This window comes from Pelodiscus sinensis, chromosome 13, assembly GCF_049634645.1.
Source record: "Pelodiscus sinensis isolate JC-2024 chromosome 13, ASM4963464v1, whole genome shotgun sequence".
NCBI lineage: Eukaryota > Metazoa > Chordata > Testudines > Trionychidae > Pelodiscus > Pelodiscus sinensis.
In genome coordinates this window covers 23,061,373-23,077,197 of record NC_134723.1, presented here as the reverse complement: position 1 = coordinate 23,077,197, position 15,825 = coordinate 23,061,373, and the positions used below count along the sequence as shown (strand labels likewise).

General features: G+C 42.4%; 1 protein-coding gene across 5 annotated transcripts in view; it reads left to right on the top strand.

Moving 5' to 3' along the window:
* ZC3H12B (zinc finger CCCH-type containing 12B) overlaps window positions 1-7,064 on the top strand; it is a 112,365-nt gene extending 105,301 nt beyond the window's left edge. For all 5 annotated transcript variants that reach the window (XM_075940829.1, XM_075940830.1, XM_006136146.4 and 2 more), the window contains one exon: window positions 188-7,064. In XM_075940829.1, coding sequence (XP_075796944.1) covers window positions 188-1,611 — 1,424 coding nt within the window. In that variant the 3' untranslated portion in view covers window positions 1,612-7,064. The remainder of the gene's footprint in view (window positions 1-187) is intronic.
* Window positions 7,065-15,825: the final 8,761 nt, after the last annotated feature.

Sequence of the window (15,825 nt, the reverse complement as noted above, 5' to 3'; positions counted from 1 at the left end):
TTGTTTAGCTTAAGTATTAGCACATATTGTAAGAGACTATTCTAGGTAGAGTGGCTGATTTAATACCTCTATAGGCATTGAGCAAAAAGAGGGAGGTTGTGGGTTACAGATTTTTTTTTAGCTTACTGTAATACAGCTTTCTGTACAATTGTTTTTGACGTATTTAATTTGGAGGCTTCTTTTGCAGGTAAAAAATGCACCTATGGACACAAATGTAAATATTACCACCCAGAACGCGCAAATCAGCCTCAAAGGTCAGTAGCGGATGAGCTTCGAATAAGTGCCAAATTGTCTGCTGTGAAAACTATGAGTGAGGGAGCTTTGGCCAAATGTGGCACAGGATCATCCATTTCCAAAGGAGAAATCAATTCTGAAGTGAAACGCATTGCCCCCAAACGCCAGTCAGACCCAAGCATTAGATCAGTTGCTGTGGAACCTGAGGAAAGGCTGTCGGTAGCTCGGAAGTCAGAAGCCAATTCTGTCCCTTCTCTTGTTTCCGCACTAAGCGTACCAACAATCCCTCCTTCAAAAAGCCATGCTGTTGGTGCATTAAATACTCGTTCTGCAAGCAGTCCTGTACCTGGATCATCACAATTTACTCATCAGAAATCCTCACTAGAACACATGGCCAGTGTGCAGTATCCTCCAATACTAGTCACCAATAGCCATGGCACTTCTGTTAGCTATACAGACCAGTATCCTAAATATGAATCTTTAGGGGACCATGGCTATTATTCCATGCTCAGTGATTTTTCCAATTTGAGCATAAGCAGCATGCGAAACACAGATTACTATGGGGCTGATGCAGACCAGGGGATGTACTCTAGAAATTCAAGCCCCTGTCCTGACAATTGCTTAAGCCATACAAGCAATGATTCTTATTCCTCTTACAATGATTTGTATCTGGGTGTAGCAGAAGCCAGACCAGAAGACAATGTGAAGGTCCACAGACTTTCATCCCAAAATCGTCTTCAGCCTTTTTCCCATGGTTACCATGAAGCCTTAACTAGAGTTCAGAGTTATGGAACTGAAGAGCCTAAACAACTCCCACGCAAACAGTCTGTTTCCCATTTAGCACTCCATGTCCAGCATCCAGTTGTAGGAGCACGATCCAGTTGTCCAGGAGACTACCCAGTGCCTCAGAATGTTCATCCATCAGCCACTGCACAGCCAAGCCGTGCCTTGGTCATGACAAGAATGGACAGTATTTCTGACTCACGGCTTTATGAAAGTAATCCAATGCGGCAGAGAAGGCCACCTCTCTGTCGAGAACAGCATGCTAGTTGGGATCCATTACCATGTGCTGCTGATACTTACGCTTACCACTCCTATCCTCTGAGTAACAATCTCATGCAACCATGTTATGAACCTGTAATGGTAAGAAGCATGCCTGAGAAGATGGAGCAGCTGTGGAGGAACCCCTGGATTGGGGTATGTGGGGAGCCACAGGAACAGCATATCATTCCAGAACATCAATATCAGACATACAAGAATCTCTGCAATATTTTCCCTGCTGGTGTTGTCCTCTCGGTAATGGAGAAAAATCCCCACATGACAGATGCACAACAGCTGGCAGCTATGATTGTTGCCAAATTGAGAACAGGGCGTTAAAATGTTAGAGCCTCTTTCTGAACACTTAAAGACAAATAGTATTGAGTGTATAGTGAGCAGAATCTGGAGGAAAAGTTAAAAATAAGAGAAGTGGGCAAATCTGTTGTAAATATTTTCTGTCATAAAATTCTGTGCCCTATAGCAATCATTAAATATATGTGAGAGACACTATATACAGATTGTATTGTAAATATAATGAATATTTTAGGATTTCAAAACTAGGGTATTTTAAAAGTATTTTACAGGAAGTGCATACCTTTTTGCATGAATATATTATTTAACTAAGAACAAGGAGGTTACATTTTTAGTGTCTAAAGCTGTTCATTCAAAATTATTGTTAGCAATTATATTGCATGTAACAATGTGTAGTTTCAATCTGACTATAAATATATAATTGGCTTTTCAAAATATGCTCTGTACATTCCGGGATCATTAAGACTTCCGCTTTGACACTGCATTCCTCTGTGTCAAATCTTTTTTTAAAAGGATGATTTGCCCACAATTAAAATAATCATCAGTTTGTAAAACAAACCTGATCTAGTCCCTTTTTCACTTTTAAATGTCAACATAACTGGTATTTCTTAGCCTTTAAATTTATCCACCCAGGGCTTGATCTTGTAAGGTGCTGAGCATTTTGGTCCCAGTTCACCACTTGCTTAAATGCTTTGCTGGATTGGAGCCAGAGAGCTCAGCAACTTGCAGAATTGAGTCCCAATTCAGTGTTAAAAATATGATAAACTGTAGCCTTCCTCTTCAGACGTACTGATAGTACATTTTAAGGTCAACTGCAGACTGTCATTTTACTTCCCTTCAAGTGGGAAGGAAGGTAGTAGATATTAATATGTGAATATTCAGTTTAGTAGAAACTGCAACCCTTCTTTTGTGGCTAAGGACAGTGTGGCTGGTGTTTAAAAGGGGAGAGGAGCTGGTTCTGAAAAGGGATGCTACATCTTTGGCTTGCTGCAACCCCTGTCCTACTTTGTACTTCAGATTGACCCAAAGGTATGCATTTTCCTCCTGAAAGCTTTTAAAGCTTTTATTTTGACAGGCAAGAAAAAAATTGTGTGCGGCATTGATTGCGCAACTAATATTTTGCTCAGGGGTGGGAACTTTGTAGCTAAATGCCTCCAGAAGAGGTGTTTATTGGTTTTTTTTAAGCTGCACTGAATGGACGCCCTTTTTGAATCAATGTATATTTCAACATTTTGAACCATTACTAACTCGATATATCTCGAGCTAGGACTTGTTGACTTCTACTGTAGTTTTTTTCATGAAAGTTGAGAAGGCCTGGTTTATGGCCTTTTGTTTCTTCATGAGAAGGTGTGACACTGCCTAAATGTTTCTTACTGTGAAACACACAGAACGTGAGGCTGCAGTCAGGGTTGTTTCTGGTGTTTTGATAATGGCTTGCATGCTGCTTTCTAGTTCTGTTTGTCTGAGGACCAAAGACTACTACATCATTACTTCCACTTGCTACTGTAAAACCTGCATTAAATCTAAGTGTCTCTTGTGGGCTGTTTATCATGTGCAAAATGTGACAAAGTTACAGATGCAATTAAGTAAATGTATTAGTAAATTGGATGTTCACATCATTTCACACATGATATGTATTCTAGCGTCCCCACAGGTACTTCTCAGACTACTTACATATTTTGTCCTGGCCATATCATTGTGTGTTCAAATTGCAATGACTTAAAGATTGTTTTCTTCGTGCCCAGAGTATAAAAAATAATTGTTTAATTAGCTGCAGATCATTGCTATTAATAAAAATAAACTAATCTTCAAAAAGTTAGCATATAGCTATAGAAAAATATTTTTACTCCTGACCAACTTTCGAAACATACCTTAACTAGCATTTTATATTTTTTTAATTTCCTCTTACTTCATATTCTCTTCTATCGTAAAAGCAGCTGAGAGTAATGCCTCAAATAACCAGAAATGACCTTTTGTTTGTTGATACAAATTGTATCTCTTTTTCTTGATTGTATAAAAAAATGTACAAAAACCATCTCTAGATTAACTTCAATATTGCATTTTCACCACAATGTTTGTGACACTGTGTGTCACAGGGAAGTAGCCCATGGGTAATTATGGATCTTTTTATTTTAAATGGGCACTTGTAGTTTATAGACAAACAAGGACAACTTTTCAAATCCACTTTATTAGAGTGTGCACAGATATTGTGTGTACACATAAAAGCATACTATTACGTAAGTTATCTTTAGTCTGTTTATTAAACAAATACATTCTTGCAAAGGAATTTTATGTAAAAATTGTTACTCATTTGCACGTGTTTATAAATAGAACTGTAACAATTTAACTGCTGTAGACCCTGCTTTATTCTTAACAGGTTAATAATACATGTATAATTTAGGTTTAAAATAAGGCTTGTGTACTCACACTTTCCATCTTGCATGGAATTAAATGTGTATGTAGAAAAGTGTTTTCTTTTCCCCCACTACACAAACTCTTGCAAGAGGGTTTGTAGACCTGTATCTCAGCATCCTTTATTTGTAACACTGAGCAGGGGTTGCTGCATAAGATTTTGGATGGTTTATGGCGATAATGTTATCTTATAGGAATTGTGTAGTTAATTAACTCTTTCACTGACTTTAACCTGCTAGTAAATTCAGTCTTCTTCAGGGCCTTGTATTTATTAGGAAGGAATCCTAGTATCAGTCCAACAAAACCTTTCTCTAAGGCACTTCTTCTAACATAAGCCAAGAATGTTTACATTGTGTAGAAATGGGGGCGGGGGGATAAAGTCTTGAAGAAATTGTCTACAGAATTTTTGCTTGTAACTTATTCCTGCTCCTAAAAGTAATAATTTATAAACATGGTTTAGTGTCTCTTGATCAGCTAATTTAACTTACAGCATCCAGTGATCCATGTTTTAATATATCTTCAAATGCTACTTCAAAACACTGACATTCCTTAACCTTCAGTATTTAAGCTTAGATTTCTTCAAACACAGAAGAGTTGATCTCAAGATATACATGATCATCAGTGTCTTATTGTAAATATGATTTTGTATAAATGCTCTTTTTGAGAGCACAATATTTAAATACACTTTTAAATTTGTGTAATAGTACAATTCCAGAGTATATATTTAAAAAGAAAAAAACTCCAAAGACTACCGTAGTCCTAGATAAAGAACAGCAAAAAATAGATAAATAAAATTGGGTGAAGTCCTGATCCACTGATGTCAATAGGGCCAGGTTTTCACCCCAGGGCTCCCTAGCTTGCTGGTCTTTGTGTTCTCCAGCTATTTTACTTTTATGTAATTTATGACTAAAAATTACATTACCTTCAGTTTACTAGGCAACTGAATAATGCTTTGGAATAAACTACATGTATTTCTGGAATGTTACCTGACGTTACTTAATGTTTTTGTAAATATCACATGGTATTTAGTATTGTAGTAGCTTGTGTACATAGATTATTTGACTACTATTAGTCCTGTTGGTGTACTATTGAGCTACAGTAGTTTGCTTTATCCATTTGTAGAATTAAACGTTACTTGTTTAATTGTTGTAAAATTTTATAAAATCTCTTTGGGTTTTTTGGTTGACCCAAATATAATGTAAGTCTTAATGACAAAAAGAGTGAATATGGACGTTAACCAGTACATGGTCTTCGTAAATCACTATACTAAGTGTGCAATGCTCTACCTTATGCTGCATGTAATACATTCACTAGCATGGGTGTATTTTTAGCTGTTTGTAAAGTTTTGATTACTTTAACTGTTTTTAAAATGCAAAGAATGTGTATGGTTGATAAGAACAAACTGTAAAGCAGACTGACTAAACAACTTATAATAAATCACCAAAGTATTTAATTTTTTTAAAGCCAGTTTGCCTCTGATAATGTGAATCTTTTCCTTTTGGAGTGTTTTTTAATAATTAAAAAATCAGAGTGCTCAAGGTATGAATGAAGAAATTTCCCATTTTAGCCACTTCTAAGAATTTTACTGTTAGAAAATATTGGAAGATGGCTTGTATATGGCTCCGTTTCCCAATCACCACTTAAGAAAACTCTATTCGGGGCATACTGTGAGTCTAATATTATTCCACAGCAGCACATGAGAACAGCAGTGAGAGGCTGTTTTGAACTAATTAAGTCCTTGATGGAGGAGTGCAGTAATTCATATTGTTGTTCAGACCACCATGTGTTCCACCATTATACACTTGGAATTTAACAGTAAAAGTTGAGCTGACAGCTTTTTTTCTTTTAAAAAAATAAAGATGACAGAGCATTTCTCTTGCATAGAGCTTCATGTTGCTGAAAGATTGCTGAGAGAGCCAGCATGTATGTTTATTATATATAAAAATCCCACCACAGTATTTCAAGCTAAAGAATGTAAGTGCACTATCACATAAAAATCACAGCTACATTATTTGGTTAGCTTCTGAAGAAGCACAATCTGTCATTTTGGCCTGTTGTATTCAGAACATGCATGTGGTGATGGTGAAGTGATATAGGTGTGAAAAATCCCCATAAACTTGTCTGAATGTATGTAAAGATTTTGTAAAGATATGTAGTGGCATTGTGAGGCAAACATGGAAGACTTTTAGGTTGATTGTCAAATATTACCTGTTCTCTCCTCCCAATAGTGTGTAAAAGGTTTGCACATATTAAATATGATCAGATCACAATGTTATGAATTATATATTGATTGATTTATTCAATAAACTTTTGAAGTCCCTGAACTTCCTGTTTCTAGTTCATTGCTTTATACATTTCTTTAGATAACTTGGAATATGAAAAGCATTGTGATGTGTCCAAATTTAATTCTAAATTTGTTTGACATTGTTTTACTTACTTACGTTTCCCAAGCTCTTGCAAGCACAGGAGCACATGAGTAACAAGTCCTCCTGTTTCGCTAAAAGAGCATTAAAAGTTACTCAAAGATCTAAGTGCATCTAGGACCAGGGCCAAAGTGAGGCATTTTGCATTTTAAGCTAAAACATTCTAGGGAAAGCTGAAATCACTATTTTTCATTATGAAAAAATGTTGATTGTTAATGAGAAACTGAACTCACAGCATGATGGATGATAAAGGAGGATTTTTTAAATAGTAGATTTCTCTTAATCTAGTCAAATATAAAAGTGACCCACATTGTTTTATTTAGCTTTTTTAATAATCTCCCTTCAGATGAAATCTGAGTTCTTCTTTGAAAGATGTCCCTTTGGGTGCTCCATAGTAGGTGTTGGTGTGTCCCAATGCCATCAACTGGAGTCTTTACAGCAGTGCCTCAGGGGTCATGCATGTGCAGTGCCCATGCCATGTGGCTCCAGCATGTCGTGACCATGCATGCATAGCCTCCCTCCCTTCAATTCCTTCTTACTGTTCCCAGCTTGAGACAGCTCAGCAGTGCTCTTCACTTACCATTGATAGGTCCTATAGATAAATAGCTTGTTCCTAGTTCTTTTCTTCATCGACTTCCTGTTTGATCCACGTTCTCTCTCCTTCAAAAAAAAAAAAAAACACACCCCAAACTTTTCTTCCCCAAAGTGTTTTCCCATTTGCTGTTGGTTGGGCATAACTAAGTTTCAGATTCTGGTTCTCCAGAATTTAAACATTGCCCCATCTGCAATGATGCTATATCTGTATTGGATGGGTACTCTACTCTAAACATATCAGATGTCTGGGGGAAATCTCATGTCCTGCAAAATCGCCATTATTGTGTCAAACTGAAAGCATGAACCCACAGAGACAGAGACCCCCACCTCAAACTAATCATGCTGGTGAAATCCCAACATCCAGCCTCTGATCCAGGCACTGAAGCGATTGAAAATCCCCAAACCAAAGGAAGAAACCACCCAGAAAGTGTGCCTCATCAGACAAAGTGCCATCACCGAAACAGTGCACAATAATGAAATCGGCACTGAGCACATGACAAGCACGTAGTGCAGAGAACCTGTGCTGAAGCAACAGGCTTGAGTATGCCTGCGTCATAGAGCTCAGTGTCCAATAGGGTACCGAGCAGTAATGGTACAACCACATCAGTGCAGAGAACTACTCAAAGGCACCGCAACAGCCATCCACACCACATGTGGCATCTTTAAGGCATCAGTCAGCACTATATCCATCCATGATGATGATATTGGTACAGATCATGGTGCAGACAACCACAGCACTATCCACTCCAGCACCAAGGTATCCGCATCAGAGGGACTTACTTGTCCCCTCCACATTCAAGTCACCTTTCCTAAGCACCAACACTTCAGCCGGTGCAGCAGCACTGAAACACCGTACATCGCCTACTGAGTTATATCCCCGTTATCATCATCATTGCTAGATAACTTTCTTACCTCAACTGTCCCCTGGCATGGAAGTCTCCATACCATCTGCTCATGCCAGTTTGAGATTCCTATTAGACAGGCATATCCCACCATGGGGACCATATCCATGGATGCCACCACCATGCCATATGTGGCACACCGGGAATACTGAAGCCCATGGGGTTACAGTTACAAGCAGAAACACATTAAGGAGCGCATAATCCAACCTGCTCCCTCTCCGCCACCACAATCTCCATCACCATCCCACCTGGAGGGCAGCTCAGGATCCACAATCACAGCAAGCAGGGCCAGATACATCGCCTGATATGAATTAGGGATGTTAAATATTGGTTAATCAACTATTCAATTAACCTCGTGAATTCTTGGTTAATTGACTAGTCTATACTCCCCAGGGGTGGGGCTGGCAGACAGTGCACTCCAGGCCCACAATCCCAGGGAGCCCCCTGCCACCCTGTGCTGCCGCCTATCAGAGGCAGCAGTGAGGGGTCCAGGCGGGAGTTGGTCTGTGCAGGGTGCCAGTTTAAAAACCAGTTCTCCTCGCGTACCAGTTGCTTGTCACCCTGCACTATTGCCTCTGGTATGCCCACATCGTGAATACTGTGTTCAGATGTGGTTGCCTCATCTCAAAAAAGATACATTGGCATTAGAAAAAGTTCAGAAAAAGGCAACAAAAATGATTAGGGGGTTGGAATAGGTCCCATTCAGAGATTAAAAAGACTTGGACATTTCATCTTAGAAAAGAGGAGACTAAGGGGGGGATGGGTATGATAGAGGTCTATAAAATCATGACTGGTGTGGAAAAAGTGAATAAAGAGAAGTTATTTACTTGTACCCCTAATATAAGAGCTAGGGGGTCACCAAATGAAATTAATAGGTAGCCAGTTGAAATCAAACAAAAGGAAGTTTTTCTTCATGCAGCACACAGCCTGTGAAGCTCCTTGCCAGAGGATTTTGTGAAAACCAGGACTTTAATATGCTTCAAAAAAAAGAGCTAGATAAATTCACGGAGATTAGCTCCATCAATGATTATTAGCCAGAATGGGTAGGAATGGTGTCCCTTGCTTCTGTTTCTACAGGAGAAGGATCACGTGAGGATTACCTATTATTTTCACCCCCATGGAGCATCTGGCATTGGCCACTCTCAGACGACAGGATACTGGGCTAGATGGACCTTTGATCTGACTCAATATGGCCGTTCTTATGTTCTTACAGAGGCAGCAGCATGGGTTGGCAGCAGCCCCTGTCCCGAGCTTGGTCTGAGCTCCTGAATCCGGTGCAAGCCAGATCTGAGCTTGGCTGCCTGCCTGCCTGGCTCCTAGTACACTTTAAATGGAGAGCAGTAGCGGAGGTAGGTCCTGGACTTGGCACAAGTCAGGACTGAGCCATGCTGTTGACCAACCTGCTAAAAAATTTACTGGTGGGGAGAAGGGGGAGAAATGTGTGTAGTCTATAGTATTAACCGATAAGCTTTTGCTTATCAGTTAATATGTTAATCGACTATACTATTACATCCCTACTACGAATTCATCATCGTCCCCTGATGAGGCAGTGATGCCACCACCACCAATGACAACTGACAACATTACAAGACCTTTTTGAAAGAGTGGCAGCTGACCTTAGTATCACCATGGAGGAGGTAACAGAGTCAACATGAATATATCTTTCAAACTGCCCCATCAGCGAAAATCACCCTGTCTATAAACCCGGTGATAATGGACCCTGCCAAGACAATCTGGCAGATACTGGCTACAATTCCACCCACATGTAAACAGGTGGCTAGAAAGTATTACATCCCTCCCGAGGGCTCCAAATTCTTCTTTACCCATCTCTGCCCTCCCAAACACGCTGGTGGTGGAGGAGACCCACCAGAGGAATAAACAACAGCAATCTTGCTTTACCCTAGCTGACAGGTCCAGTCTCTTACTATGTCTATTTGGAAGAAAAGTGAACACACCATCGACATTATAATTTAGAATAGCAAACTACTTGGCATTACTCAGTAAATATGATTACAACAACTACTCAAAGCTTAACACTTTTATTGAGGACATCTCAGAGGCAAAAAACCAACAATTTAAGGCAGTCATCGTAGAAGGAACCACCAATTTAAGACGGTCATCATGGAAGGACACACAATTTCAAGAACAGCCCTATAGGTGGCTCTTGACATGGCAGACATGACTACAAGATCCACAGCCACCGCAGTTGTTATGAGATGAGCCTCGTGGTTCAACTCCACAGCTTTTCCCCGCAAGGTACAATCAACTGTGGAAGACCTTCCAGTTTAGGGTGAAAAACTTTTCTCCATCAAGACCAATGACGTTATTCATTCTATGAAGGACTCAAGAGCAATGCTTCACTCTTTGGGGAGACACACACCTGCAACCAGGAGACGACAATACAGATATCAGCCATATCCCAAGCCACAGTACACTTACCAGCACCAAAAGCAAGATCATCACCACCACCAAGAGTGTGGTCAAGGAACATCAGTGCAGACACATGCAAATGAACTCGGCAAACCATCCACCCCAGCAAAATAAGTAGATTTGCAGGTTCTTGTCAAGGGCCTGAAACTCTCGACCCACTCCAGGGTCACCATGCTTTAATAAGCCATTCAGTAATCATCTGCTGCCTTTGTACACCAAAAAGCAGTCTATAATGCCAGATAAATGGGTTCTCCAAATGATCTGATTGAGGATATACCATCTACTTTACTTCTGTCCCTCCCTCCCAACAACCTACCTTGCCCTATTCAGGGACCATTCTCGTAATCTTCTGTTGAACCAACAATCCAAACACCTCCTTCAGCTGGGTGCCATAGACTCTGTCCCCCATGAATACAGAGGAAGAAGGTTCTATTCCCAGTATTTTCTCATACAGAAAATACGGGGGTTGGTGTCCTATCCTAGATGTCAAGAGTCTTCAAATCAATATGTAAAAAGGCAAAGATTACTATCATCCCAGCACTGGAGCAGAGGGACTGGTTTTTGTCCCTTGATTTGCAGGACACTTATTTTCATGCAGTGTTTCGTGCCGCCCACAGATGCTTTCTCTGTTTCATCCTAGGTTCCGACCATTACCAATATATGGTCCTGTCATTTGGACCTTCCACGGCACTGAGAATCTTTCTGAAAATGCTGACAGTTGTCACTGCTTAGTTAAGGAAACAAAGTATTATCATTTTTCCTTACCCGGACAATTGCTTCATCAAAGCAAAATCCGAGGAAGATTCCCATCACAGTACATCCCTGGTCATAGTATGCTTTCAGTCCCTGGGCCTATTAATTAACAAGACAAAGTCAATCCTGCAACCATTGCGGTCAATACAATTCATAAGTGTGCAACTAAATGCGGAAACAGACAAAGCTTCATTACCAAACGACAGATTTCAAAGAATCAAAGACCTAGTAATCAAGCTACAGGTCATACCTCGAGCCATAGTCCATGACTGTCTACAACTTTTGGGGCGCATGGCATCATGCAATCCCGTAGTACCAAATGCACGCCTTTTTATGTCTTGCCCCCAGCGCTGGCTCAGGACAGTGTACAAACCAAACATCCACCCATACACCAAGACTCTCCATCCCTGGAATGGTGAAGGTACAATACTCTGGTGAATTAAGCCCAAAAATCTATGCACAGGGATCCCCTTCATAACCCTTGTTACAGAGGCCTCCCTCACAGGATGGGAAACACATATGGCAAACAGAATAACTCAGGATGTCTAGTCCACAACAGAGAGGACCCTTCACATAAATGTACTAGAGCTCAGAGCCATCAGACATGCCTGTGCCCATTTTTTTTTCCAATGTTGTTGGGCAAACGTATCAGGGTTTACACCAATAAGGTGGCATGCACATTTTATATAAACAGGCAGGGTGGTGCCTATTCCCATGCTCTCTGCACAGAGGCTATTACCCTCTGGAACTGGTGCCTCAAGCCAATTTTCTTCCACTATTTGATCTGAGGAAGTGGGTCTGGCCCACAAAAGCTCATCACCTAATAAATCATCTTGTTAGTCTTTAAAGTGCTACATCGTCCTGTCTTTTGTTTCTGCTACCTCCCGGGCATTCTCAGCACCACTGTGGATGCTCTCAGCAGAGCCTTACGTCAAGAGCATGAGTGGCAGATGAATGACAGACAGCATACTGTCAACAATTTTCCATCATTGGGGTTATCCCATGATAGACCTGTATGCCACAGTAACAAAGAGTGTTCTTTTCTGCTCCACAGAAGGCATAGGCTTTATGCCTTCCCCCCCATACCTCTCCTCAACAAAACCATCTACAAGGTAAGAAGGGACAGAGCAATGGTCATTCTCATAGCCCCTTCCTGGCCCAGGCAGCCATGGTTCCTCTTCCTCAACAGGATGGCTTATATTTCCCCCAATTACCCTACTGTAGAACCCAGACCTGCTATACGAATCCTGCTCCAAATACAACATCCCTGTTTGCTTATGCTCCATCTCAAGGCCTGGTACCTGGATGGTTCTCGAGCTAGAATTACAATGCGCTGAACAGGTACAAAATGTGCTACTACATGGTAGAGCCAAGTCTACTCAGAAAATATACACCCACAAATGGAAACGATATGCTCAGAGGGCCATGGCACAAAATATCACACCTATAGCGGCACCATTGCCTTCCATCCTTGAATATCTGCTCCATCTGAAACAATTTCATTCATCAATGAGCCTTATATCAAGATCCATCTGGATACAATTACAACTTTCCATACCAAAATCGATGACACTACCATATTTGCACACCCAATGACAAAACAATTCTTCAAGGCTCTTCAGGCCCTGTACCCTGATGTAGCTCCAATGGGTGAACCCTGGAATCTGCACTTGGTGCTCAACGAACTCACCAAACAGCCCTTTGAAACCATGGCCACATGCTCCCTACGGGTATGTCTACACTACAAAGTTAATTTGAACTAACAGACATTAGTTCGAATTAACTTTGATAGGCGCTACACTAGCAAACCGCTAGTTCGAACTTAATTCGAACTAGCGGAGCGCTTAGTTCGAACTAGGTAAACCTCATTCCACGAGGACTAAGCCTAGTTCGAACTTACTAGTTCGAATTAAGGGGTGTGTAGCCCCTTAATTTGAACTAGTGGGAGGCTAGCCCTCCCCAGCTTTCCCTGGTGGCCACTCTGGGCACCACCAGGGAAACTCGTATGCCCCCCTCCCGGCCCCGGAGCCCTTAAAGGGGCACGGGCTGGCTACGATGCCCGTGCCAGGTGCAAGCCTGCCAGCACCCAGCTAGCAGACCCTGCACCTGGCACGGCTTGAGCCAGCCACCCGATGCCCCCCAGCCCTCTCCCTCTTCCCGGGACCAGGCTGGCGGCTCCCGGGAGCTTGCCCGGGACCGCAAGAGGCGGGCACCCGCCTGGTCTAGTGCGGACATCGTGGACCTCGTCCATGACCTCCGCACTAGGCACAGGACAGTGGCCGTTTAGGGCAGGAGAGCTGCCAGCCTGGCCACCCAGGAGCAGGTGTGCATGAAAATCAAGGTGGTCCACTGAGACCCCCGACCCTGAGCTTACAATGGCCGTACTGGGTCAGACCAAAGGTCCATCTAGCCCAGTAGCCTGTCTGCCGACAGCGGCCAACCCTAGGGACCCTGGAGGGGATGGACCGAAGACAGTGACCAAGCCATTTGTCTTCTGCCATCCCTCTCCAGCCTTCCACAAAGTTTGGGCAGGGACACCACTCCTACCCCCTGGCTAATAGCACTCCATGGACCCAACCTCCATGACTCTCTCACTTCTCTTTAAACTCTCTTCTAGTTGTAGCCTTCACAGCCTCCTGCAGCAAGGAGTTCCACAGGTTGACTCTTTGCTTTGTGAAGAAGAACTTTCTGTTACTAGTTTGAAGCCTGCTACCCATTCCTTTCCTTTGGTGTCCTCTAGTCCTTCTATTATGGGAACTAATGAAGAACTTTTCTTGATGCACCCTCTCCACCCCACTCATGCTTTTATAGACCTCTATCCTATCCCCCCTCAGTCTCTTTTCTAAACTGAAAAGTCCCAGTCTCTTTAGCCTCTCTTCATATGGGACCTGTTCCAAACCTCTGATCATTTTAGTTGCCCTCCCCTCTCCCACCTCCTTTTCCCAGTCTCCCCGAGTTTTGTTCAATAAAGTGATTCTATTTTTGACCACACGTTTTCTTTATTTTGTACATCAGAAAGGGGGGCTAGGGAAGGGTAAGTGGAAGGAGGTGAGGGAGGAATGGGGTACGAGCCCCCGATGGGGAGGACTGGGCAGGCTCTGCGGGCTTCGGGGGGTGGAAGCTCTCCTGCAGCCCCCCAATTGCCCTCTCTCCCCAGATGGCAGCCTGTGGCAAGTGCAGCCGGGCTGATGGCCGAGTGCTGTGATGTGCCCAGTGTGCGCACTCAGGGCACTCCAAGCCAGAACTGCTTTGCAAGCGGGGAACCCCTGAGAACTGTCTGTCCGGGGTGGGGGTCGGGTCCCTTTAAGCACAGCCCTCGGCTAGCCTGAGGCAGCAGCTCCATGCTCTAAGTCCTCATCTGATGCCCTGCTGGCACTGCTTCCGGCCATCCTTAACCCCGGTTCAGGGTCCACTTAATGTGGACATGCTAGTTCGAATTAGCAAAACGCTAATTCGAACTAGTTTTTTAGTCTGGATCCGTTAGTTTTAATTAGCTTAGTTCGAATTAACTAATTCGAACTAAGTTAGTTCGAATTAGCGCTGTAGTGTAGACGTACCCTTCTTTACCTATCAATGAAGACTGTCTTTTAGTTGCCATTACCTCAGCTCAGCATGTGGGAGAAATAGTGGCATTAATGGTCAATTCCCCATATACCATCTTGTTCAAGGACAAAGTAACCCTCCGTACTCATCCCAAATTTCTGCCAAAATAACAGTTTTCCTTTCATATAAATCAAACCATTCACTTTCCCATATTTTTTCCCAAACCCCATGCCAATCAATTTTGAAGCAAAAATGCACACACGTGATGTCTGTAGGGCACTATCCTTTTACATACACAGAATGAGATCCTTTAGATCTTCATCAAAACTATTTGTTTCATTAGCAGAACATAGTAAGGGGGAGGCTATATCGTCCCAGAGACTCTCGCATTGGATTTTGGACTGCATCAGATTCTGTTACAAACACAACCAAATAATTCCACGTACCTGAACACGTGCTCACTCCTCCACAGTGGTGACCACATCAGTGGCTTATCTTCACAAGGTTCCCATTGTGGACACATGGGCCTCCGAACAGACATTCGTCAAGCACTATGCACTTTCTCAAAGCCCTCTATTCACAACCAGAGTGGTCAAAGCTGTTTCATCTACTTCTACAGAATACTTACCAGATCCAAAGTTCCTACCTCCATGAGACATATTACAGTCATCTGCTGTGGAGCACCTACAAGGACATCTCTCTCGAAGAAACTATTCACCTTAGCAGTAACAAACGTTTTTCAAGATGAGCGTCCCTGTGGGTGCTCCACTACCCTCCCTTCCTCTTCTCTCCTTTGGAAATCATATACAGACTGGGTTTCCGGGTAGAGAAGGAACTGAAGGGAAAGGGAGCAGCACATGCATGGTTATGGCACACTGGATCAACATGGTGTGGGCACTGGGCGTGTATGGCCCCCTCCCGAGGCACTGCTGTAAAGACTGGTTAACAGCAATGGGATGCACTGGCACCTGCTGTGGAGCACCTACAGGGACACTCATCTCGAAGAAAGTCAATTACTACTAAGGTGATATTCTCCTCTTATAGAAACAGAGCCAATATTAGTTTAAGATGCCTATTCTTTAATTTTAAAAACCCCACACTTTCTGAAAACATGAATCGAAGTTCTTGTGGATAGTGACTTACCAGAGGCTAGAATACATTTTTCAAATTTATCATATGTTTCT